The sequence below is a fragment of the Octodon degus genome, unplaced genomic scaffold (assembly GCF_000260255.1).
Source record: "Octodon degus isolate 3935 unplaced genomic scaffold, OctDeg1.0 scaffold00156, whole genome shotgun sequence".
NCBI lineage: Eukaryota > Metazoa > Chordata > Mammalia > Rodentia > Octodontidae > Octodon > Octodon degus.
Window position 1 is genome coordinate 2,804,628 of NW_004524732.1, and position 27,685 is coordinate 2,832,312.

Sequence of the window (27,685 nt, forward strand, 5' to 3'; positions counted from 1 at the left end):
ATAAAAGTGAGTTATTTGTATACTGAAGATCTTGGTCTTCTATCTTAGGAGTAACTGAATTCTTTTTCCAATTCTTCCTGTTGTCACTTTATTCTGTTGGTGGTTTCCTTTTCTGTTCAGAGGCTTTTTAACTTGATGTGATCCCATTTGTTGAGTCTGTAATATTTCTTCTTCAGAAAGTCCTTGCCTATACCCATCCTCAAGAGTTTTACCTGTTACATCTTCCAGAAAATTGTTTAATATTTAGATCTTTTATTCATTTTGTTTTAAGTCAATGCATTGTGACAGATATGAGTGAGTTCGATCTCAGGCACGTGGAAAGCCACTTTTCCAGCACCATTTGTTAAGGAGGCTGTCTTTCCTCCAAGAAAGTTTTTCAGCTCCTTTGTGAAAAATTAGGTAGCTGGATGTGCCTGGAGTTGTTTCTGCATCTTCTGTTCCACTGATCCAAACATCCAGTCCCATGCTGTTTTTATCACCACAGCTTTATAAGATATCTTGAAATCTGATACTGTGATTTCTCCTGCCTTGCCCCTGTTGCTCAGAATTGCTTTTGTTAGTTTAGGTCTCTTCTGCTTCCATATGAATTTTAGGATTATTTTCACTAAGTCTGTGAGAAATACTATTGGTATTTTGATTGAGGCTATATTAAATATGTATAACAATTTTGGAAGGATGGCCATTTTTTTTACATTGGTTTTCCATATCCAGGAACTGGGATATCTTTCCATTTTCTGGTATCCTTTTCAATCTCTTTACGCAAAGTATTATAGTTTTCATGTAGAGGTCTTTCACTTCCTTGATTAGGTTAATTCCTAAGTATTTCACTTTTCTTATGCTATTGTGAAAAGTGTTATTTCTCTAAGTTCTCTCTTGGTGAGTTTATTATTCATGTACAGGAATGTTACTGATTTCAGAGTGTGACATTGTCTCCTACCACAGTACCAAATTTGGTTATTTATTCTAGGAGTCTTTCGGTGGAGTTTTCAGGGTCTTCTATATTGATGACCACATGTTCAACAAGTAATGATGATTTAACTTCTTCCTTTCCTACCCATATTCTTGTCCAATTCCTCTGGCCAATGTTTCAAGAGCTGTATGGAACAGGAGTGATATTAATAGGAATTCTTGTCTTGATCCTGTTTCTAGCGGGAAGGCTTTCTGGTTTTTTCCATTTAGTATGATGTTGGCCCTTTGGTTTTGCATAGATGGTTTATATTAGATTGAGATGAAAACTTTCAGTTTTCTTTAGGGTTTTTACCATGAACAGATGTTGAATTTTGCCAAATTCTTTTTCTGCACCTATTGATATGATCATGTGTTTTTCATCCTTGCTTTTATTAATGTGATGTATTATATGTATAGATTTGTGTATGTTCAACCATTCCTGCATCCTTGGAATGAATCCTACATGTTTGTGGTGTATAAATCTTGATGAATTACTGTATTCTGCTTGCCAGTAGTTTATTGAGAATTTTCACATCTATGTTCATTAGGGAGACTGGTTTGTAGTTCTCTTTTTAAGTTTGGTCCTTTTCTGGTTTTGATATCATGGTAGAGCTTGCTTCCAAGAATGACTTTGGGGGTAGTGCTTCACTTCTGATTGCATTAGTGATCTTGAAGACTGTTGGCATTAGTTCATCTCTAAAATTCTTGTATAATTTGGCTGTGAATCCATCAGGACCTGGGCTTTTAATAATTGATAGTTTTTATTATTCCTTCAATTTTATGCACTCCTTTTAGATTATTCAGGACTGTTGCACCTTCTTGCTTCAGCTTTACTAGTTCATATGTATCTATGAATCTATTCACTTCTTCCAAATTTTTCATTTTATTAGAGTACAGGTTCTCAAAGTAATTACCAGTGATCTCAGTTTCTACAGGATGTTATTGATCTCTTTGTATTTCTAATTGCATGATTTGGGTCTTATTTTTCTTATTTTGATAAGCCTGGTAAGGATTTGTCTGTTTTGTTTAATCTTTTAAAGAGTCAACTCTTTACTGATCTTTTTTATCATTTTTGGTCTTAATTGCATTAATTTCTTCTTGGGTTTGTTTTTGTTTTTCAAGAATCTTGGAGTGCATCACTTGGTTATTTATTTGAGCTACTGTGGGAATTTCCTGATGTGGGAATTCACTGCTATAAACTTCCCTCTTAGGAGTGCCTTCATTGTGTCTTTAGGCTCCAGTGTGTCGTACTGGCAATATCCTTATCACTGGATTGAAAGAACTGCCTAATTTTTTACTTAATTTCATCTGTGAACCATTGATCTTTCAAGGGGGTATTATTTAATTTTTAAGTTTTTGCATAATTTTTGTGGTTTCTTTTACTATTGATTTCTAGTTTCATTGTGCCACGGTCTGATAATATGCATGATTTCTCTTCCTTTGCATTTACTTTGTTGTGTTCTAAGGGCTAGTTTGTGGTGTATTTTGGAGAAAGCCCATGTGCTGTTGAAGAGAATGTGGGTTCTGTTGCTGCTAAGTGGAACACTCTGTAGATACCCATAAAGTCCATTTGTTCAAAGGGTTGGTTCTACTCTGATGTGTCTGTTCTAAATTATCTTTGTCTAGTTGACTTGTCCATTTGTGACAATGGAGTATTGAGGTCCTCCATTCAAATTGCATTAGTGCTTATCTGATTTTTCATGTCCATTTTCATGTTTTCTGAAGTTGTCCTGGTATCTGCTGCATATATAATTTTTTTTTTTTTTTTTTTTGCACTTAGGACAGGGTGTCCAGGTGTACAGGATCTCATTGCATAGGTCACACTTGTAGTGATCCTCCCGTTTACAGTCTCCCAAATGCTGGGGTTACAGACCTGTGCCACCACGCCCAGTCTCAATTGTCATCTCAGCATCCCCCGGGGGCAGAGCCGGCATGGCAGGCCAGGGGATCAAACTCCTGGCTCCTGCATCTGCTTAAGCAGGTGCTTTCATCCTCTGAGCTGTTTGGCTGGCCCTTGCTGCATATATGATTGTTCTCTTTTTGTTGAATTAACAGAATGTAGTGACCTTTATCTTTTCTGCTCAGTCTCATCTTGAAATCCACTTTGTCTGCAATTAGGTTAGCTACTCTTGATTTTTCGTGGGTTCCTGTGGCATGGGATATTGTTTTCCATTGTTTGACTTTCACCCTATGCATTTATTTCTGGGTTAAATGTTTCTTGTTTGCAGGATGCTGTTGTATCTCATTTCTTGATCCATTCTGCTAATGTCTTTTAATTAGCGAATCGAGACCATTTACATTGATGGTTATAACAGATAAGCACTGATTTACCCTTGTCTTTATATTAGTTTCCTGTTTTGGGTTCCCTTTGTCTCCATGCTTTTTAATTGTCCACTTTCCTCGGGTTCATTCTTTTGCGCTTTTTTGGCATAGATCATCAGTGTCTCATTCTAGGATAACCTTGAGAAGTTTTTCAAGTGCTGGTTCAATGGCCATAAATTTCTTTTGGTGCTCTTTATCATGGAAGTATCCTATTTCTCTATTAATTCTGAACTATACACCGATCGGAATTAGGGTTTTTTTTTTTTTCTTTTAGGGCTTGAAACAACTTCATTCCAAGCTGTTACAGTTTGTGTTGAGAAGTCTGTTGTAATTTTGATGGGTTTCCCTTTACAATCATTTGGGTTTTTTTCTAAAAGCCTTTAAATTTCTGCTCCTGTGTTGAATTTCTTTAAATTTCACTATGGTATGTCAGTTCTTTTCCTTTTGTGGCCATTTGTAGTTCTATTTGCCTTATCTATATGTCAAATTCTTTTTTCCTATATTGAAAAGTTTTCTAGGGCTGGTGAGATGGCTCAGTGGTCTAAAGCACCTACTTAGAACAAGCTTAGCCAAAGCACGGGGACCACGGTTCAATCCCCCAGCACCAGATGCCAGCCAGCCCCGCCCCCTGGTGGGCTGAGCTGGCCATACATACAAACACAAATAAATAAATTAATTTTTTAAAAAAGTTTTCTAATACTTTTGTAAACCAATTTATGCCCTTCATTCTATAATCTGGGTTTTTATTAACTCTATCATCCAGCTGCTGCTGGACCCATTTTTTTCATGTTCCTTGTTATTATTATTGTGTGTGTATGTATTTTAGGGAAGGGTCTACAGGGTGTTCAGGGTCTCACTATTAGATTGGACGCATAGTGATCCACCTGTTTACAGCCTCCCAAGAGCTGGGATTATAGACTCATGCTACCACGCCAGTCTCCATTACCTTCTCAGCTCACCCTGGGGGCAGGGCCAGAACAGCAGGCCTGGGGATTGAACCCCTGGCACCTGCACCTGCTTGCAGGTGCTTTAAGCCACTGAACTATTTGCTCAGCCCTTTCCTTGTTATTTTTAAGGTATCCCTCATTAGTTGATCATCAATCACAGCCCTGTCTTCTGGGTTTGATATTTTGTGCTTACATTGGTTGATTCTGCTGCCTCTGCTTTCAATAACATTTTTAATCTCATGGATTTCTGTTTGAGACCTTTTCATGGTCTCCAGTTCTTTTCTATGCTGGGCATTCATGGCCTATATCTCTTTGTTTAGTTCCTCTAATTTTTTACTAGTATCTTCTCTAGATTCACTGATAATTTATTTTATTAGGATCATTATCTCTGTTTGGAATTTGACTCTGGTTTGCCTCTGGATTCTGCCTCTGTACTTGTTGTTTTACCTCCACTTCTGTCACTTCAGATATTCCAGCTGTGTGGCTTTTGAGTTCTTCCCCCTCAGTGCCCTCTAAATTTCCTTTGGGAAGTGAGGAGGGTTTGGAGGCGTATTGCTTCCTTGTTTTCTCTCATTTGTGTTCTGTGCAAAGCGTTACAGGTTATATATGGTGGGTGGCTTTATTGTTGGAATGGAGACCTCTCTAGGCAAAGTCTGCTTTGTGGAGATGTCCTCTTGGTATAGCTAGCTACACGGTCTTGCAGTCTGTCTCAGGAACCAAACATCTCCATTTATTAGAGAGGAGGTGGTGTAGCCTATTTGACCCAGTACCCAGTTCTTAGAGAATGGACTGTAGCATTGTTTATGACCCCCAGGCAGTCTCAATGTTGACATATATAGAAGACAAATTGATAGCAACATGCATATCACCTTGGCTGACATAGCAAAATCATCAACAATAGCATCAATACAAACTGGACAACATCAGGTCCTAAAACCTTTAATCACAGAAACAAGAGCTATAGTTCTAATACAAACTCTTAAGACAAACCAGATACTGATAGACAGTAAATCACTACTCAGCACAGCAATTCTGTCTGTATCAACAATAGAATGGTGTCCAACCATAGTAAGATAATTATCTACAGATTTATAAGGGTTAATGATTATACTAGTAATGGATAGCAGTATGGCAATGGGAGCATGAAGAAGAGTAGAATTTGAAAAATCAAGCAATAAAAGATAGGAAGGTGAATCCTAGTAATATAAAAGATCCTATGAAGAAGGGCCAGTGAGATAGCTCAATGGACTAAGCACCTACTTAGGCAAGCACAGGGACCATGGTTAGATTCCCAGCACCACATGCAAAGCGGGCCCCGCCCCCAGGTGCACTGAGTCGGCCACAGAGCGTGGGTGTGGTGGTGCACACCTGTAATCCTAGCACTGCGGAGGCTGCAAACAGGATTGCTACATAGTGTGCGAGCTGAGTAGTGAGACCCTGTACCAAATACATAAAAATAAATAAACAACAACAAAAATAAATAATCAGTCCTATTAAGGGATAAAAGAAAGTTAGCAATTTTAAGTAATGGTGACAAAAAGAAAAACTAGGAAAAGGATAAATAATAAAGAAAAGAGATTAAACTAGAAGATAGAGTACTAAGAAGACAAATTGAAAGGGAGAAACAAAGACCTAATTTTAAAAAAAGTAATATTTAAAAAGGGAAAACAAGAAAATGGGTAATAAAACTCCAAACCCTGCCCCCAAATATTAAAATTTAAAAAAATACAAACAGAGGAAAAACTTGGGCCAAAACAAAAAGAAAAAATTTCTTCCATGTTTCCAGAAGAATTCTTTTCTATCAGAGCCTGCAGTCTTCAATCTAACAGTCGCACTCCTCTTTGCCCCTCTTCGTAGCCTGTGGGTTCGTGTGGTAAGGACTCTCTTCAAGGGGGTCCCCCTTCTATAAAACCCTGTCAGTAGCAACTGTCCAAGCCAGGCCATGGATCCAGGAAAGATGTGGGACATCGGATACCAGGTGAAAACTTGAGTGGACTGGAGGTACCTGGCACAGATTGCAGCCGGTTGGGGACCAACACTAGGTAGCTGATGCATATTTCGGTGTCTGTGGGATCAGCTCAGTACACTAGATGGAGGCTCGTGCCAGGCCAAGGCACTCAGTAGAGACCTGGATGTACCCAGGACTGAGCTGGGGAGATCCTACCAGGCCAAGGGAGGGCACCCAGTACTAGGTAGTCTCAGATAGGCCTGAGGTACTAGGAACATCCGGAAGATCTTTAGCCAGTGTTGAGATCCAGGCAGAGCTCCAGGAGGCATGGGACTGGCCTAGTGTGCTGGGTGGAGACTGCCTAGGACCATGGCCAAGTACAAGATGGAGATGCTGATGTACCCCAAGGAGCAACACCTGGTGCAGAATGGAGGCTCCAGCAGGTGGAGCCTCAGCCAGGACTAGACCTCCCTGTGGAGATCCAGTCTGCTCAGCACTGGAACCAAATATCAGACAGAATTCCTCGCAGGTCTAGGGGTGGCAGTGGGGCAGTGACCACTGGGAGGGGACTTAAGCTACCTGGAGATCCTAGGTACAGACTGAAATGCAGCTGGTATCAGCTGTATGTCAGATGGAAGTCCTGGTTGGCAGGGAACCAACTTAAGGTGCCTGGTGATATCTGTGGCGTAGGTGGACTCTGGTCACCAGTCAGTGGCCTCCTCAGTGCCAGTCAGGCAGGTGGGGAGAGAGATTCTGCTATCCTTGGTGGATGCTGGTGAGGAGCTGCAGGGTTGCAACTTTCTCAGTATTTGGAGAGGGAATGATGGCATGAAAGGGTCTGTGTACCCTGAGTCTGTCCTAGGAGGAGAGTCTACTGTGCTTCAGTACCCTCTGGCTCCCTGGGAAGCTCCAATATGGCTGTTTCTGGGTGAGCAAAGGAGCAGGCCCTGGCAAACACTGCCCCCATTTTAGTCCTGTCTGGCTATTTTGTTTGATCTAAAACAATGATCTTCTTTCAAAATGATTTTCAGTGCCAGGGTCTCTGTCCCTCCTTTTCTTCCAGTCACATGGGTGTTTAGCTCATCGCTGAGTCTTCTCTCAGGGGCGACTCCTCCTCTGTTCGGCCATGGTGTATCTCCTCCAGACTCATTCATTCCAGATGCCATTCATTTGCCAGTTTTATGACTCCTATCAGAAATACTTTCACACAGTAGTTTGTTTTCAGTTCTTTTCTAGTCTTCCAATGAATAGCACAATTTCTTCAGTTTAAAGTACTTGAACTCACCAACTTCCCTTTGTTACAGTTGCTTTTTATATCCCTTAAAGAAGACTTTCTACTCCCTGATTGTATTCTATTTGCTTCCAAAAGGTCTCAGGTTTCGTCTTTTATACTTTTTCAGACCTAAAATACCTAAGCTGTATTTTGTATCTTCAGTGATGTAGAGATCCAGTTATATTTATTTCTTTATGTACAAATGTCTCAGCATGACTTACTGAATGTTCTTCCTTTTCGCATTGGATGTTCAGTGTCATCTTGTTATATTTGATCCTCTGTTCCCAGGCTCCTTATTCTACTCCAGTGGTCACTTCTATCTTTTTTTTTTTTTTTTCACTTCTATCTTAATTGTGCTCCAGTCTGACAAAGTAATTAATACCCTGAGACATCCTGGGACGTGACTCACGCCTACTGTATGGTCAATTTTGGTATGTGCTACATACATTTTAGAAAAATATGATTTATTTCATTGCAACAGGCTATGTATGTCCTTTAAACATGTTAATTCGCTTGTTCAAGTCTTCTATACATTTATGAGTTTTTAGAAGTGTGTTCCATCAATAATTGAAAGAAATAGATTGGAATCTCAAACAAGGGTGGTAGATTTATCAATTTCATTCAGAAGTTTTATCATTTTTATTTTGCTTCTATCCTAAGGCCCTTTTATTAGTTACATATAAAATTTTAAATATCTTCTAGTGAGATAAATATTACTGTTCTAGCCATCTATATCTCTTATGCTACTAACAAAGTAATAGCTTTTATGTGAGTTAGGAAGTTTCATACATTTAATATGTAGCAACTCATTAAATCTTCCCAGTATTCCTATGGGATTGATGCTGGCATTACACAGTTACAGAAGACTGGGACACAGATGTTAAGGTACTGGGCCAAGCCCTCCTAGAACAGGTGGAGCTGGGATTTGAACACAAGTAATTGGGCTGTTCATCCTTCTACATATCTCCTAGTAATGCTGTTGATATTATTTCAGTTTGCCTTATAGTAATACACTTATGAGTCCTTTCTCTTAGTATTTTCCTAGTATTCAATTTTTAAATTTACATTTTAATTTATTTTTAACAGTCACATACATAATAATTTTAATGTTTTTAATGCATAATTTTCTATATTCTCATTTACTGTGTCTCATATCAATACTAAGTAGTTGAATCTGCCTTTTTAAAAAGAGCCAGTGTGACACTGTCTTAATGCCTACTTGTTTTTGTTCTTTCTTTGCCCGCTCAGCCACCCTTAGGGCAGGACTGGCATGGCATGTGGAGACAGGTATCAAACTGTGGTCCGCTGCACCTGCCTAAGCTTGCCTAAACAGGCACTTTAGACCACTGAGCTCTTTCACTGGCCTTAACTCCTAGTTTGCCTGGAGCACAAAGATTTAATCTTTTTCATCATTTATTTATGTATTTGGTACAGGGTCTCGCTACGCAGCTCAGACTTGTAGTGTTCCTCCTATCTCAGCTTCCCCAGTGCTGGGATTAGAGACACTGACCATGAGACCAGGTTTCAGGGCCAGCATGGTGTACCTGGGTTCTGTTCCAAGGCTGGCACATCATGCTGTACAGGGAATCAAACCTGGGTCCTTGTGCTTGCCAGGCAGACACTTAAACTGCTGGGCTCTCTCCCAAGCCCAAAGATTTAATCTTGTGGCATACTGGGAGCTGATACCAGCCTTCCCTTCAATACACACTTTGCTGAAGTTTTGGTCTTAGCCGGTTTGGGAGACTGTTGGATTACAGGGAGCAGAACTTATTCTCAGAACAATTTCTTAAAGCACAGCACCAGAGTACTGTTCATCCAGGATCCAGCTGTTTTGTAGTGGAAGGGCTCTTTTGAAGTACTTGTCTGACCTGGACCAAGGGATGAAGTCCAGAGCTCTGAGCAAAGGGCCGTATTAAGTGGAGACACATTTCAGGGGGGAATCCCACCCTTCTACAGAAGGAAAGCAAGAGCACATAGTAGAATATCACTACCATTCTCAGGTGAAAGATGGAGAGCATATCTCCTAGAAGAAATAAAGGAGAAAAGATTTGCCAGAGAACTTAAGTAAATTCCAATACTAAAATCCTCTTAGGAGCCACATCCACCAGATACCACAGAAACCATATCCTCTTAATCTCTATCATCTAGCTCTTAATATATCGGTTAATACATGCCAGGAGTGTGAGGAATATTTGAAAAGCGTTCTGTGAATCAGTGGGGTTCACCAAATCACTTAGCCTCCTTCAAAGCCTAATCATTTTTTTTTTCACATGATAGAGTAAATCTGCCATTTGGCTCTAGAGAAGCCAACTACTAAGCAGAAACAGAAGATAGAATGAGAGGGGGAAGATGCCATCTGAGTTACTGTTCCTGGCCAGTGTGTGCGCCTAGTGAACATAAGACTGTCATCTGTACAGCTTTCCATGAAAGTGCTGCGAGATGATCCAAGCCACTGCTTTCCATGTCCTGCTGCTCCTTAGCTTGAGTCAGCAGGGAGAGGGGAGATCTTTGTAAGGACACTGAGCAGCACCTTCAGCAGCTGGACCCCAGCCACCACACTGCTCTGAACTTAATTCCTTAACCTATGAAACGGCAGTAACACTCCCTATCCTGCCGAATTCTCTAAGGTCTTCAACTCGAGCTCTAGGACAAGTAAAGTAAATAGACAAACAGCACTGAAGTCAAGGGTTGATGGCTACTAGCATGTGTAGAGTACTATGAATTTCCCAAAAGAAGAGTTTGCTGCCTACTCCCTTAACCCAGAAGTCCACTGTACGCAATCAGGTGCCATGAGAAAGGTTCAGGCAGGAAATGTTTACTTCAGGAATATGCATGAAAAGATATTTAGAACTATATAAATGCCTCAGTGCACGTTAACTTGCGAAATATATTGTTCTGAATATATGCTAAATACATACTGAATAGTTTCCAGGGACATGGAAAAATATAATTAACAATAAAGAACAGCAGAATGCAAGATGCACAGGATGAGCTCAGTGCAGTGACTGAAAAGCAGCTAGGAGAAAAAGTGTCTCTGAGAGATTGGATTATGCGTATTCTGGCTCTTTCTTGTTTACTTCTGCTCCCAATTATAGTCAAACCTTGGTTTGCAAGCAAAGTTGATCCTGGAAATATGCTTGTAATCCAAAGCACCTGTCTGTCAAAGTAAATTTCCCCATGAGAAGTAATGAAAACTCAGATGATTCACTCCACAAGGCCAAAAATTTGTGTAAAGTAACAAGGCTGTAATACCATACAAAATGATAAAGGAAATATACAATAGATTTGAAAAACTAACCTGTGCTTCCCTTTAAGTCCCTAGCGGCTGACGTGAGACAGGAAAGTCGCTGTCCAGGTTGTCTTTCGCCATCACCAACAGAATCACTGCTATCTACCGACTCAGTGGAATCGCTCTTTTTTTTTTTTTAATGTTAACTTTCACAAAGAACCTATCCATTGACACTTGCTTTTGCCTCCTTTTTAGGGTTTCCTGGAAATGTAACATTATATCGTTGTTAAACATATTAGTCATCATTTGTACAGCTACAGCCTTACTCAGGTGGTGCCTTTCTAGAGCGTTCCATGGTTTCCCACGTTTTCACATCTCCCTGATATCATTTAAAGTGAGGAATTCCACCGTTTTCTCCTTCTCCTCTGCACATAAAATCTCTCCCATCACCTCTGGCTGTTGTGAGATTATCACCCACAATCCCATGCGGGGATTAGGAGGACAGACAGAAGAACCATTGGCTCAGTTAGGATCATGTGATACTCATCATCATGTACTACCTGTGCAGCGAGACACCACTTGTTCATCAAGTTAAAATTTATCAGACATACTTGCAAGTCTTGCAGAACACTCACAGAACCAGTTACTCACATTCCAAATTTCGTGGTTTTTAAATACTGAAGTACTAGTGCTACTCCATGAAGAAAATAACCCTCTAAGCAGAGCTCTCCTGTGCCAATTCCTTCCTCTCATAATTGCAGCTCCATCCAATTTTACACGCATGTTCACACAGAACATTTGTGCCTAACGTGGTGCTGAGCTTAGGCTGTGTACACCTGGGATATGTCTAAACCACTGTCTGGAGAGAACAGTGAACATGGTACAGCCAGCTACGAAACAGGCTGAGTTCCTTCTCATGAGCTCCAAAGGTAACAAGCAGAGAAGGGATCAGAGTTCCCTGGACAAGTTCTACAAGGTTACACAAAGGCTTCTCTAGGCCGCATCTTCTATGCTATAAAGGGCTAGGTCCTTAATTAGCATCCTTTTGGTGCTCCTGACTGTAATCTGAAGGGAGTATGATACAGTGCCTTTTAAAAACTAAAAAAGTTCCTCTGAAATAATGTCGCTGTGTTTATCATTTGCTCAGTAAGAGTTATTAAGTGTTCAGATGTGCCAGTACCATAGACATACAGATAGTTGATAAAGGGGATTCCTGGGGGAACTACCCGCTTAGGCCCCCCTCCTGTCCCTCTCTCGGACAGGAGCTTTCTTTCCTCAATAAATATATTCTGCTCAAAGGGGATATATAAATGAATGTACATTTTGTATCTGTGTATTCAAAATGGTTAGGATAGATATATAGTTACGTTCTCTTAATGAATAGAGGGATTTGTTGTAATAGTGTTTGTAAATAGGATATCATGTCTGCATCTTGTACAGCAAATAACCACTAGGAAGACAGTATGCAATGTGTTAATTATTGAAACTGTCCTACCAATCTGATTTGAAACTCATAGCTATTTGTCTCTCAATAAAATTATGGAAAAAACAAAACAAACAAATATATATATATATATATATATATATATATATTCTGCTCATTAAAAAAAATAAAAATAAAGAGGATTCCTGTTTTGTCCAATGAGAATAGTAGTAATTTACAGAAGGTATTTTGGTGTAACAGGTATGGTGAAAGAAACACCCATCAGGACTAACTTTCTATGACCATGTTATCTAGTTCTCTGATGCTTCCCTGTTTATCAAACTGTATGAATGAATAAAATAATACCCTGGGTCAGCATGCTTCTTTCTGTTCACGAACAATGTGGTTTGTAAACAGAAGCAGCAACATGTTGCTTCCCTTCATGAACTCCACAGCTAGTCACAAGCAGAAACACAGCATCTTTCCCAGAATCTTGAAATGAACCAAGTCTGTGGACTGAGGTACCACTGGGCTTTAAATCATTAACGCAGCGCTTACTGTGAAAACAAAATGAGTTAACTTCTAACACACCCCGCAGAAGATGGACACATAGATGTGCAAGCAGTATTGGTTTCTTCTATAATTTTTTTTTTCTGTATTCTCTTCTCCCTAGATCCCCAGATGCAAAACACTACTTGGTCAATCTTGTATCATAGGGAAGTTTAGTAGTATTCACATTTTAGAGAGAAAGAATTGAAGGCTTGGAAAAGAAAGGAAATGTGATTATCAGTGGGCTAATCTCTTGCTCCTGGCATATATAATTATATACCAATATATAATACTATCAAATGCGTATACTATACAGCCTTGCCCGACTGTCAAACTGTATCTCTAAATATTTCACCCTTTCTGTAAAATAACTGCCAGAAAGTTGGTTCCATAAATGTTTAATAGTTCAGTTTTAACTTACTTACTCACTTTTTTCCTCAGTGAAGACAAAACAAAAAGTTGGAAGCCCAATTTTCTTATACCAAGAAGGAAAAAAGAGAAAAACAGTACTAAAGGATTTGAAAGGTAGGAACACAGAGGCACTTCCAGTAGTTTCTGTCATGTAATTGATACCTGTCCCTAACTAGCTGTGTCACCTTAGGCTAGTCATTACATAGGATTCTTGGGTTCCTCATCTACAAAAGTGAGAGTAATACCTACGTCACCATGCAGTTAAGAAGCAAAAAAGAGATGGTAGCAAACAGGAACGTGGACTTTGTGGATAGGGGAAGAGGAGCTGGGGATGAGGGGAGACGGGAAGGTGGGGGAGGGGAAGGAAAATGCACCAAAATAAGCTATGAATATGTGTGATTCCCCATGGTAGACCTATTGGGCAACATAAGTATATGCCAATAAAAAACATTTTAAATGACAATACAGTATTTCCCTCCTCCTATTTCTTCTCTTGGTGGACGGACAGTAAGAAAAACTTTCAAGTTGCCCTTATAAATGAAAATTTTCTACTCTTCCTTTAGGCTGTAAGATGTTTTCTATTAGAAGTTAAAACATTACAATTTATATGAAATTTTGAAAAGAAGCAAAACTAGCTATCATAGAGAATGATTTCACTAACATACAAGTCCAGTTAGTCTTTAAAGAAAATGTTTTTCAGTTCAAGATCTTCCACTCACATGATCAAGTTCCCAGCTGGCTTCTGAGCAGGGCATGAGTTTGCTGACCTGGATGCTAACCTGAGTGCTCTGTGACCGTCTTCAACACTGCTAGGGTGTGGAGCAGGAGCTGCGGGCCTCGCTTTGAACACTGTCTTAGAGAAATCCCTAGTAAACAGCTGTGAACACTGCAGTCTGTCTGCTCTAGGAAAGCTGTCTAGAAAAGTCTTACTGAGGCACTCCAAAAGAAATGAAGTCAGTTCCAAACTTAAATTCAGAGGACAGCGTAAGATGGCCTTGTCCTGAAGTTTGTATTTAGATTTGGTGTGATTTATTTTTCCAAGAGGTGTACACATTATAGAAAATCCACCTTTTACTTGAACTTTTGTCTTTCCACGTGTTCATACAGCACAGCAAAACGAAGTCATAAGAAGGGAAATACCAGTAAAATGTTGGCCTCTCTCTAATACCCCTTTTAATATACTGATAGCCACATATAAGCCTTTCTGGAAAGCAGTTTTCTAGTGTTTGCTCTTGAAGTGACATAAGAGCTTATTTTTGCTGTCAATTGAGTAAATTTGAAAATACAATAGCTATCATTCCTGTAAGTTGATATATCAATGTTCATGTGGTCTTTTATTCTTTTTAATGGTGTCTACCATAACTTACTCATCAATAAGAAATGCTTTATATATCACTGCAATTCTTTTGTTATGCCTTCATTAATCAAAGATGATGTCAAGTTTTAAGAGGATATAAGAAGGGTATTGAAAGGCATGAGAAGGGCAGCCTGCTCTCTCAGATGACCCATGCAGATGTTGTATGTGTAGGGAAGAGGGCATCTTACACAGCTGGAAAGGTAGACTGGACAAATGCTAACAGACTTGGGCTCTTCCTATAGGCAACAAAGAAACACTGAAAGGTTTTTAGCAGAAGAGTGGCAGGATTAGATTTCAGGAAGATGGCTCTGAAAGTAGGTAGGCAGGTTGGTTTTTAAAGAGGCTGGCAAGAATAAGACAGTACCTTAGACAAGAAGTGCTGATAATCTGAAATGGGCATGAGTAACTAGATGTAGAATTCCCTGGTGAAAAAAACCAACAGGACTTGGTTGACAATTTTCCTTTTGTCAGTCAGTACACTAACTGTTAAGCAAGAGAACCAAGCCCCACGTGATGAGCAGAAGGGTGGGCAGAGGAGTCACAGGGTAACTGGCTCCCACTGCGAGTCTGTCCACGTTCATGTGCTGCTATCTGTGCACGTTTTGTGGTATTTAGCCATGGTGTCTTAAAGGATCCATCTCCCATATCGTTCAGGAAACGGGGCAGTTACTTGGTTGAACTATGTGGATGTGCAATTCCTTGATTATACTTGAAAAGCAGGAACCCACAAAGCGTAAGCCCACTGCTCGCTGCTTCTGATTCCACTAAGCAATCTGAAAGCGGGAGTGAGAAGATCTATACATTTCCAGTTTTTAAAGGATACGTTCCTTATTATTCCGAGTTGAGATATGTCTCAAAGATCTTTAATTTCTGACACAACTGTATGCACCTCGGGACATGGTGCCACATTTTAATATCTGTATATAGAGTATAATTATCAGATGAGGACAAGCAACATACCCATCACCTCAAGCCTCCATCATGTTGGGAATGTGAAAAAAATCCTTTCTAGAAGCTATTTTGAAATATGTGATTAGTCATTATCAACTACGCTGACTGTGCTACAGAGCATTAAAAGTTATTCCTCCTGCTCAACTGTCCTGTACTCCTTGCCCATCTTCTACCAAGGAGAATTGATTCCATGTCATCTTGCTATCAAAAACGTCTAGGGTTGAGGTGGTAGAGTACATGCGTAACGTGTAGGCCCTGGGTCTGATGCACACACACACATAATTGTAAGACTTGGGGTGCAGCTCAGTGAGGGGCTTACCTAGCATACGCAAGCACCAGATTCATACCAACACATGCTCTGTGTACATTTTTTAAGCTGAAGAAATTAATCGGCATTACTATTCTTAGCTGTTTATGTACATGTATTTACACAGACATGTATTATTGTATATATACATGTAGGTACATGATTTTATATAGTTATACAGAAACTTACACCTGGGTTTATCCTTAAGCAGAATGTGTATTTGGAAATGTAAACATTTTATTATAGTCCACTTAACCCCATCTGTGTATTTCTTGCCAGTTTTTCTCCTAGAAATTTCTTCAGAACCAAGAAGAAAAACTACTTAGAAAAGAACAGAATAAGAGAGGAAAAGCTTTTTAGACAACGGTTTCAGGTATGTTCTCCTTTGAAGATGTAAGTTAGCAACATTAACAACTAACAAATTCCACTTTTAAAGATCTTGTTTGTAAGTTTGCCAATGCAGATACTTTGGATTTTTCCTGGCACTGACAATGCCCATCTTTTTCTGTCATTTTTTGAGACAGGGTCTCCCTGTGCAGCTCAGGCTGGCCTTGAGCTCACTTTGTAGCCCAGGCTGGTCTCAAACTCACAAGGGTCCTCCTGCCTCAGCCTCCTAAGTGCTGGGATTACAGGCATGTGCCACCATGCCCTGCAACAGTGTCATTCTATGTGCTATCCTGTCTGCCTGTGAAAACTCAGGCATGGCCTTCGCTCATCTTTCCATTTTACTTCCTGCCACTCTGCCCTCACACCTGGTGCTCTGGCAAATGGAGTTCTGCTCACGGCTTGCCCACGTGAATGCCATCTCTCTTCATCTGGCTGTCCTGTCCCATTCCTCTCAGTGTCCACGTGGTCTGCTCTGTCTGGTACACACTTGCTTCTCTCTCCAATTTGTTGAAGACCCAGTTGAGGTATCATCTCTTTCTATGAAAACTTGCCTAAACTGCCTCATGACATTTTTCTCCTTTAATGCACGTTTAACACAACGCCCTCTAGCTTGCTGCAGCTGCATGTCCATCATGTCAAAACTGTAAGGTTGTAAAGAAAAAGGCTTGCATCATTTATCTTCACATTCATCTGCAGAGCAGAGGAAGACTAGCTCCTTGTAAACATCCACAACTTTTGACCTGAACTAAAATAGCAATGTTCAATAAATCTCTCATAAGCGCCATAATTCCTGCTTAGAACAAAGCCGATGGGGGCTACAGTATCTGGAGTAATCTTGTGATCTGAAATCACCTACTCCCAACTGATGTTACTTAATTAGGTGGAGAACAACAGCACAGTGACTACATATTGAAGAGTCTCATGTACTCTACCTAGTCCTTTTTCCTTCATTGAATTTTTGGGTTGATAAGGGGCAGAGATTTGAGTTGTAAAAGGTGAATAGTTCTTTCTACTTCATAAGGCATATGTTTACTAAATGCTGTAATGGTATACACAGTGCAGTTTATACATGGCTGTTATAAAAATACAAAAGATGGTTAAGAAGCAAGAAACGGAGGAATGCAAGCAGGAAAAAAACAGCATGAGCTAAGGTATAGCAATAGGAAAATTATATGGTACATTTGAATGATTGTCACAGTTCATGGATGGATGGTTGGGGGAAGACAGTGTGGGAAGGGCTTTGAACACCAAGCTAAGAAGTGTGGATCTTATCCTAAAAGCAATGGAGAGTTTTCCGAACTTTATGAACAGGAAAGAATGCCCTGAGAGAGGAAGAAGAGTGATTAAGCAACAGAGAAGGAAGGGAACTACCTTGTAGATTATATGTCTTGGTATTGTAAGAGGGATCTTATAATTTATCATGCAAAATCAGAATACTTCAGAGTAAAAAAAAATTTTTAAGTGATAGTAGAAATTAAACTCAGGACCTTGTGCATGCCAGGCAGACTCTTTCCCGGTAAGCCGCATCCCCAGCCCAGGAGGCACTCAATCATAAATACCTGTAAACGGAGACATTATTATAAACACAGACTGTCCTGGCAGAGAATGATATTGTCACCCTAATTTGGTGAAAGAGACATTTGTACTCTAAGCTACATATTCCTGAATTTTTTTTTTTTTTTTTTTCTGGTCAACAGATTTCAGTACACCAGAAGGTAAGGTACATACAGATGTAGAGGGCAGCTAGTTTATCATACAGACAAAAATAAGTAAATAATATTTCTGTAGTGTCTGAAATTGTATTATCAGTTTTTTCACAAATGCATTCTGACTATAAATGGAAAGTTCTCACCTGTAAAGCATATCAGACAAGCTCCCTGGAAAGGTGGAAAACTGACTTCTACAAGCGATAGGCATCTAAGAATGTCATAGAGTAAGGAACTAACAAAGAGGGCTTTATTTCTTCGTAAGTGTTCCTTTTCCAGTTTATAGGTAACTTTACTACTGTGAGAGCCAACATACTACCCACCACACTTAATTTTTGCCTATGCCGCAGCTGTCTTATTCACCAGGATTCACTTTTAGTACAATTACAATATGGAAGTAATAACATTTTTAAAATATACTCATACCAAATAAATATATGATTAAAGGATCTTATTGTTTTAAATGACTTTTGTGTACCTTCCTGTTATCCTGTATTCCCTCAGGTGCTACTAAATACTACCTTAAGGTTTTCCTTTTTCTTTTCAAGTTACTATGATATTCTCCATTACCTTGGTTACAGTGAAAAATATCTTAGATGAAAGCATGATCTGATCAGAAATTTCTCATTTCAGTATAACAAGGAAATTGCTGTCATCAACAGAGCAGTGGTATGTTCCAGTACTTCAAGGAATGGAATGTTTGATTTGCCAGTAACTCCTGGGGAAGAACTGGAAGTCATCGACACCACCGACCAAAACCTAGTGATATGCCGCAATTCCAAAGGCAAATGTAGGTAAATATTAACTGATCGCCCATGAAATCCCTATGATTTCTTATAATATCTTAAAAATATTTTCTTTAAAAAGAAAAACCCTTCAGATTAAGTCTTTTTTTTTTTCTGCAGATGGATATGTCCTCATTGAACATCTAAACTTCAAGTAAGTGGTTTTAGCTTAAAACCTGACTTTTACATAATTTTTTTAATATACTTTTCTGCTGGATTGTTAAGACCAAGATAAAGCAAGACCTATGTAACAAGAAATGTATCTTTTGTATCTGATAAGGTCAGTCAAGTCCCCTCAGGATTTATCCTGTTACGCTGTACCGCAGTTTGCAGATCCTTTGTCGTTTTCAGCCATGTGGATGAGTCACGGCCATTGCTTGACCAATTTGCTCTCTGTGAAAGCCTGAGAGAATGTTTTCTCTCCATGTGACTCTCCTTAGGCACACTATGTCATCGATCACTTTGCTCTGTGGCCTCATAATCTTGATCAGGAAGTTTGGGACACAACTGAGTTGCATGATGTTTATTCATATTTTTAAAATATTTTTTTAAATTTTTTTCTCCATATTCTGTAGAGACTTAAAAGCTTAACACATCAATACTAGATGGAAAATATCTATTCCATGTTACATCTAAGATGTTTGATATTCAGACAGATGGTGAGGTTAAACCCAACTGCATATGTTGTAGGGTAATAATAAGCTTCTCTTCTGGGGAGTTAACAACCTAAGTTTGCAGAACAAAAATTAGAGAAAAAGAAGGGCTGCAAGGACAGCCAACATTTTGGCCCGAGCCTTTCAAAGTCAGTGAAGACTTGGGACATAAGAGAACTTACACTGACTTCTACATAATTAATGGGTGTTGTGTGCCTCCATCCTAAGGGAAGACTCCCAGCCTTCCTGAAATTCAGGCAAAGTAAATCAGATTCAAAGCACCTTATCTACCCTTTAAGGACTACACTGGGAAGACTTCCTCTGACGTTTCTAGCCCAAGTATATGTTAAACATCTTAGAGGCATGTGAAAACAATAAGCTGGGTTAAGCAGCTTTCCTGAACTCTCCTGTTTCCTTGACTCTGTTTCGGTGTCTGTAATTCTCCCTCCAGGCACCACGGATGGTCGCCCTTGGAAGACCAGGACCCAATGGGAAGGCCTGTGCAAGGGGTGGCAGCATCTAGGACCTGACCTGCCTCCCAGCAGCAGGTCAAGGGAACGAGATGGTGTGGCTGGAGACTCTGGGAGTGCAGAAGACGGAAGCGAGCGTGAAAGCTGTGTTGGTTCTGCTCCTACAAGTTTGTCTTTCAGTGTCTGTGTCACTGCTGGTTTGGGAGATTGTGAAGTGTGTGCTCCTCCTGGAGTCCTCGCTTAATGAGCCGTGTCTAAACTTAGCCATCACGCCTTATGGCCCTTACTCAGCTGTGCAGATGGCTGACATGCGCCCATAATAATCTCTAAGTGTGGTGCCACAATTAAATTTGGGATAATTCTGAACAGCAAATGTAGCCAAGGTCTATTATATACTCAAACTGAAGGTGCAGCCTTAAAATAATTATGGCTCAGTCTTTGATATTTTTAAGTATCATTCTGCTTTACCACCACAACAAAACTAGATAAATGCTATTCAAAAATCAGTTTTTTGGGGGAATGGTGCACTGAAAAATAATTTGTTCCTAAATTCAATGCTTTAAGAAATGTCTAAAAATATTTAACTAAATCTAATACACAGACACATACACACACAGTCTGTATTAAAGCATCTTGACACCTAAAATAAGAAAAATTTTATGCTCACAAACCTATTTAAGGGGGCCAGGGAGAGAGCTCAGTAGAATAACCACTTGCCTGGCAAGTGCAAGGGCCTGAGTTCAATCCCCAGTTCCACCAAAAAAAAAGAAAAAAAGAAAAACCTATTTAAATACAATTTACATGGGTTTTCATTTTACAAAAGTAAATAAAAATTTAAAAGCTGAGCTGTAACATTTACTGTATTCTTAAGTGACATACACTGCATATCAAAGAGATGAATTCTACGTATGAATCCAACTTTTCCAACTGTAGTTTACTGGGCTTGAAAACTTGAGAAAATGCACTAAATTCTTTAAGCAGGGTGAGTCTGGCCTCTGATGGTACAGGGTAATGGGATCTGTTTCCACAGCTTCATCCTTTTTGAGACTAAATTTTTAAAAATTTATTTATTTTCAATGTATTTAGTATAGGATCTACAGGGTCTCACTACACAGATCAGACTCCTAGTGATCCTCCTGTTTTCAGCTTCTGCAGCACGGGGATTACAGGCATGCGCCACCATGCCCAGACTCCTTAGCTGGCTCAGCGCACGCTGGGGGCAAGGCTGGCGCAGCATACAGGACCGGGGATTGAACCCCGGTCCCTGCTCTTGGCAAAGCAGGCATGTAATCTGCTGATCTATCTCGCCAGCCCTCTTGAGACTGTTTTTAAACCTTCTACATTTTTGTATTTTCTTTTCCAAGTTCCAGATGGCACTTGCCAATAAAGGCAAGATTAATCTAAAAAAGAGAAATTAAAAGTATTCACAGAGTACAGAAGAGGTAACAAGATCACATATAGCATAACTGAAGGTAGGAATGAAATGGCTACAGGAGAACACGGGTGCTACGGAGCAGGTTAGTTTTGAAGATGCAGAGACAGAAAATCCAGGCTCTGCCTAGTGACACAAGTCACTAAGGACAGGTGGAGCACAGAGTCTGGTGGGAGATGGGGTGTCATGCCAGAATGACACTGGGGATGCATGAACTTTTTCTTCTAGCATGGAAAGCCTCTGCAGTGCTAAGCAGGAAAGAAATACCAGCTATTTGGGAAGTGGAGAGACAATTACAGTAACGTGCATAATGGACTAAGAGACTATTTTTTTCAATATTCTCAGCAAAGCACCTTAACAACAGAGGAGAGCAACAACAGAAATACATAGACCAGGAGCCCAGATAGATACAGGAAGCATCTGCATCTTGTCCTGCTGCCTGATTAGTACAGAAGTGAGGAGCAGACTTAGGGAATGAAATGACTGTGAGGCTTCGTTTATGGAAGTGACACTAAGCTAGTGCCAAATACTGGGAATTTATTTCCTCAAATCCACCACCATAAGCAGGCAATAATAGGCTTCCCCTAGGCCAGACTTGTTAGAAGAGCAGGCACTAATGAAGGACAGCCTAGGGCAGGGGTGGTGACCCTATGGCACCCTAGTGGCAGGCAGGGGGCTTTTGTTATTACAGAACCTCTTAAAAGGTTTGCCATCATTACAGAACCTCTTAAAAGGTTTGCCATCACTGCCCTAGTGACAAGGAAGTGAGCCACAGGCCACCTTCAACAGAAACTTCATGCAACAATCCTGTCCAGACAGAAACAAGGAACCATGCATGGTTCTTGCCACTTGTCTTGGCCACACTCTTCCCACAGCTGGGACACAGCCAACACCCACAACTCAATCCAGAGGCTCATGTTTTAGAGGACTCAGTACACAAATGGTTGCTCCATGGTCAGAAGGACCTCACTGCATGGTGGCCAGGAAGCAGAAGGGAGACACATCATCCTAGGACACCCCAAGTGACCTGCCTCTAAGCAGGTGCTCCTCCTACCAGCAAGCTAGCTACTGACTGGCGCTGGAAAAGGACGAGACGGAGCCTCCTTTGTTTTCGTTCCCTTTATTTTCACGTGTCCTTCTTCCTCCTCTCTCTTCTTCTTCCTCCTCCTCCACTTCCTCTAACCCCTCCTTATATCCCCTCCCCGGACCTATCAGTGGGTGCCACGTACATCGCCTGACATGGGCAATAGGCCAATAGTCAGCTGCTTCGTAGGGCTATGTGAACCAATCAAATCTTACCAGCAGGGACCAAAAGCTATACAGGAAACAAGGCTCGTGGCATAAGCTCCAGCGGAAGGGGCAAGGCTGAGGAGCAGGGCGCCCGCGCCCGACAAGCTACAGTGCCCCAACACTGAAGCCCCACCTCTGAACACATGAGGTTTTGGGGGAACATTCTAGAGTTAAACCCTAACACCACTTCAAACGACAAAGGATTTAAATTCTAAGTATCATTGGAACTAAAATTACACTGAAATAAGTTTGATCCATGCCCTTTCACTCCCCATAGGGTTTCTGATCTAATTCAATGACTCAGTTTTTTGGGTCTCAAATTCCTCAACTGAGCTAAAAATACTTGTGTACTTCACAGCTCTGTTGTCATGTTGCAGTAGTAACTGTTCGGAAGTACTTAATACTATGTAAGTTATTGTGCCTGGCCTTGCTGACATTTGGAAGATGCTGAAAATGAAAAGGATATTTTAAAAACGCATCGTCATAAAAGAATGGTTAGTATACAACCTAACATAGACACAGAAAAATGTTTATAAAATCAATTTTGGGGGGACTTTGGGGTTGTCTTTTTTGAGACAGGGTCTCACTATGCAGTTCAGGCTGGCCTTGAGCTCACTTTGTGGCCCAGGCTGGTCTCGAACTTGCAACAATCCTTGTGCCTCAGCCTCCCGAAGGCAAGAACTACAAAGTGTGCAACACCATGCCCAGCCAAAATCAAATGTTTTACAGGATAGACCATTTGGCCTTATACAAACTACGGCCTAATTATGGATATGGTATAGGTTTCAGAAAAACTGCTTCGCTTTGCATATTCATATTTAGTGTGGTTATATTTCGAGCTCACTACTAACAGTCACATTCTTGAAATCAAAAGGACTCAAGCTAAATGTTACTGACAGGCAAGGCTTCCAAATGGAAACCTGAAGACTTCAGTGATGGTCAAGCCAATCTTCTTTTGCCTCTGAGAAAGCAATCTAGCATAAACATTCAATGAAGAGACCTTTTGCTTCAACTGTATATTAAGATAGCAACCAAAGGCTCTTGGCCCTAACAGGCTATACTGGCCGACTCAAAAGGTAGTACACAGTGTGTTACCTTTTTGTCACTGTGATAAAATACCAGAGATGATCAACGTGGAGGACCCAAGTCTGCTTTGGCTCACCAGTGCCGATGTTTCCATCCACAGGAGCCTGGTGCTGTTGCTCCAGGGCCTATAGTGAGGCAGCCCCTCTAGTGGGAGTGCAGAGCAGAGGGAGCAGCCACCTCATGGCCGCTCGAAGGAGATAAGCAGGCCAGGAGGAGGAGGCAGGTGGGTATCCACAGCACACTCCAAGACTAACTTCCTTTCACCAGGCCTTAGCAGCTGAAGAGCCACAGGCACCCTCCAGCACTTGTAGGGGTGAGGGATTAAGAGCCAAAAGGTTACAAGGGTAGCAGCAGAGCCTTGCCTTTACTTTCCAATACCTCTGGGAAGCCCTTCAATATGTCCTCCAAATGACACAGCCCCCTTCTCACTCAAGCCCTCTCCTGCACACCTTCAGAACTTTGAAAAAGTGTATTCTAGGGTAAAGAATGAGGAAAGTGGATATACAAAAAGCCACTCAATAATCACTGCTTCTAGGCAACAGCCAGTTGATTTTTACAACCTAAAACATCTAATTTTTCAAATTTCCTGTAAGTATCCATTACTCATGAAATTTCAGAAAAGATATTTGCAATAAACCTATCTTTCTCAAAGCAAATTGAAGTCTTTACATATATCACTTGGAAGGTGGCAACTGCAAGTGCCCAGGGTCACACCTGTATCACTTCCTAATCTTGGCAGCCAATAGTGCCAACTAGCGTTTGGCTGAAGTAGGCTGGGTCTTCAACTGCACAACCAATGGATTAGAGCCCTGTGATCCCTGGTGTTTTATATAAGACAACACTGTATCATTTTGCAAAAGAGACTTTACACATGGAATTAAGGTCAAAGTGGGGAGGTCTCTGACAGTAGTGATACAGGGAAGAAAAACTGGTCTCGGGTGGGTGACCTCTAAACCATACAGGGAACGTCCAAATGACATAGAGAAAAATGATCTCTGGACCTGACCTGCACGAGTTCGTGTTCTCTAAAACCGAAGAATGAATTTTAGGAACAAACAGAGGTTATGAGCCCAACATATTTATTGAGAGAAAGAAAGCTCCTGTCCAAGAGAGGGACAGTTCCCCCAGGAAGCTGTCACTTCCAGGGAGTTCTATAGTGTAAAACCATGTGAGGCTAAGGTAGAGAGAATGGGAACTCACTAAGGTGGGCAGGAGGTGGGACAAAACTATGGTCAACCAATGGGATTACATATGGGACAGGGTCTTTTCCCGTTGGGGGTTGGAATGCGGGATAGGGTGTCGTTCTGTTGGGGTTGGGCTAGTGACTCACTTGGGTCTTTCCAGGTGATTGATACCTATTTAGAATATCAATCCCAGGTGCTACTTGTTTAGCATTTGTTTGGCCTTTAGGTGTTCAGATCTGGTTCACAGCAGGAGCATCTGTCCCTCCCACAGTAGTAAGGCATCTCATCTTGTGTGCTGTCTCCTTCGAGGGCCTGGCCCTGTCTGACTGCCTATAATATTTCTGTCTAACTCGGCTGCCTGCAACAGTAGGAGGGTAGAACTGTATCACTGGACCCTTAAAACTGGAAGCAGAAGGCAGAAGAGTTAGCTAGAGAGCCAGAGCAGTGGTGCAAGAGGAAGGAGAAATCCTGAGCATGGACCCTGCTGCCAGCTGTGAAGGGAAGGGGAGCCACGGGCAGGGAACGCCAGCAGCTTCTTGAAGCTGTAAGTTATGCCTCGCCCACACCCAGAAAGGACACAAGGTCCTGCTGTACCAGGGAACAAAACTGGCACGACCTGAACGGAGGTGGAAGCACATTCTCCCCTAGAGCCTGCTTCAATCAAACTTTACTTTCCAGCCCATGAGACTTGAGGTAGAAAAAGCAAATAAGGCCACTGGATTTCTAGGTAGACAATCATAAATTCATGTTAAGTCATAAAGTTTCCAGTAGCATGTTATAGTAACAGAAAACTGTCACAATGTCTAAAGTTAAAAAGCACAGTGTGAAATGACAAAGTTGGCATTAAATCTCCAATCAAGCAGTCTTTCTGTAAAACCGCTTTGAGTAACAGCTGGGGGGAGCAATATTAGTGTAATAACAACACGAACAAAAGGTTTTCCAATTAAACAGACTTTAATTTGATTTTGTGAAAAAAGCTTATAAGCGGTCAGCTAGGTCTTTTACATTTGTGTGGCTGCCTATGAGTTTGAGAAAGAGAACTTGTCGTGTGAAGGGCTATGTAATTAAGACATTTTTCACATGGCTACTGGAAGACAGTCCTTCCCACTGATCATTTAAGAATCACAAAAACCATGTAACAAACAGAACTGAAATTTGAGTCCATGGTTATCAAAACATACAGCACTGAAAGCCTGCTTTTTCCCCTGAAACCAGTGGTCCCAATTTCCACAGCTTAAACATTTTAAAATAAAGTCCAGTGCTCTGATGGGATAATGTATCAACCTATGGTTTTGGGCTTTTTCAGAAATGGACCAAAATAGTGTGAATGTATGATCTTGGAGGAAAAACTGAGTAACTGCCATCCAATCACAACTTAAGATTGTCACAGACGTAACCTATTAGTTATAGTCAACTTTCAGTTTTATTTGTCACACTCAAAATCCACTACACAGCATTTGAGCACACATGATAAAGAACATAACCATTCCTCCTAAGCAGTGGCAAGACACTATCAGTGAGTCTATGGGTCTATAACAACTTCACACCGAAACACTCAAAACAGTGTACAACCACAGATGCTTGAGAACAGTCTTGACTAGTCTGTTACATTAAGGCAACTTTAGCCAACATTTTAAACAGTTTTGAATTTTTTGGTAAAACAAAAGACAAGTTAGTTGAATAGCTGATGTTCTCAAGAAATTTTAAGTACTTAAAAAAACAACTACCACAACTTGTGAAACTGGTCTTAAACATTCTTAGCACTGTTTTCTTACCACATGAAGCACATCTAAAAATCAAGATACTCATCCTATTAGTACCAAAGATACCTATTTAAAAAGGATACACATTAAATAGGGGCTACACACCTTGCAATTCAACAAGGAGCCTCCACGTCTCACACATACCTGTGAGGTAGGTTATTATCCACATTTGTACAAGAGAAAACTGAATGAGGTGCTATGATTGCACTGCTACAGCAGGCAGAGCAACCAGACTCCAGTGAGATCTGGCCTTAGCTCTGCATTCTTTCCTTTCCAACCCTTTAATAGACAGAGATTACTATGCACTGTATTCCTTTTAAAAGCATGAAAAGGCAGCCAAATATTGACCAAGGTGACTTACGTGAAACATACAAGAAATAGAAAATGTATTTAGTGAACAACTTTCAGCTGTGACAGTGAGGTTTGGCCGAAGTAATTTGAAACCAAACAGGTAGAAACAACATGATTAGTTGTAAAGAGAAAAATCTAAGGAAAAATGAGAAGGAACAGAGAGGGGAAGTTCAAATAACTTTTTACTATTATTCCTATAATTGAGAGAAGGCACAATTTAGTGGGGTTGTTTTGAGAACAGCAGATCTATTTTTATTTTCTATTTTTAAGAAAATGCTACCTTTCTAGAAAAATGACTTATCAGTTAAAAAAAAAACTTAAAAGGACCTTTTAACTGACAAATGTATGTTTAGCAGAAAAACAAAAACAATTATGCAATTCTCCTTGCTTAGAATTGTGTTCCTCAAAAATTTAAATACAGTAAATTTTGAATTTAAAAATTACACTGTATAAATTTTGTCAAAACTCTGTATACTCAAAATGTTTTCATCCCAGAAAATTCTACAAATACTTAGCTTTTTTCTAGTTTTCTACAGTATGCGTTCCTTAATTGCACTTTAATGACGGAAATTTACTTAGCCTATTTGCCCAGATAATCATGAGCTATGTCCATGGCATCTAAACGCTTGCAATATAAACCACCATGACCAGAGGTCAAGGCTGCACACTGGCACTGTCTGCACGGATGGCAGTAAACGTTAACACTGGCTCCCAAAATTCAGAGGCCCACAGTTTGAGAACCTTGAGACCTCTCCTGATTCTTACCAGGTCATAGCTGCACAAGTCTAATTAAAACCTACTATCCAGATGATGGGTCCTGTCTTTCATGCTACTACTATTCAGTGGCATCAAATGCACCATAACTCCACTTGAGAAAGGCCAATTAGGGTGCCCACAACTTGTTATAGATTTA

At 40.5% G+C, this 27,685-nt stretch overlaps 1 protein-coding gene across 1 annotated transcript in view; it reads left to right on the plus strand.

The window, feature by feature from the left end:
• The window catches only part of Fyb2 (FYN binding protein 2), a 122,609-nt gene extending 102,453 nt beyond the window's left edge, over nucleotides 1-20,156 (plus strand). The window contains exons 19-22 of the mRNA XM_023702673.1: nucleotides 15,945-16,038; nucleotides 18,392-18,548; nucleotides 18,664-18,697; nucleotides 19,648-20,156. Coding sequence (XP_023558441.1) covers nucleotides 15,945-16,038; nucleotides 18,392-18,548; nucleotides 18,664-18,697; nucleotides 19,648-19,726 — 364 coding nt within the window. The 3' untranslated portion in view covers nucleotides 19,727-20,156. The remainder of the gene's footprint in view (nucleotides 1-15,944; nucleotides 16,039-18,391; nucleotides 18,549-18,663; nucleotides 18,698-19,647) is intronic.
• Nucleotides 20,157-27,685: the final 7,529 nt, after the last annotated feature.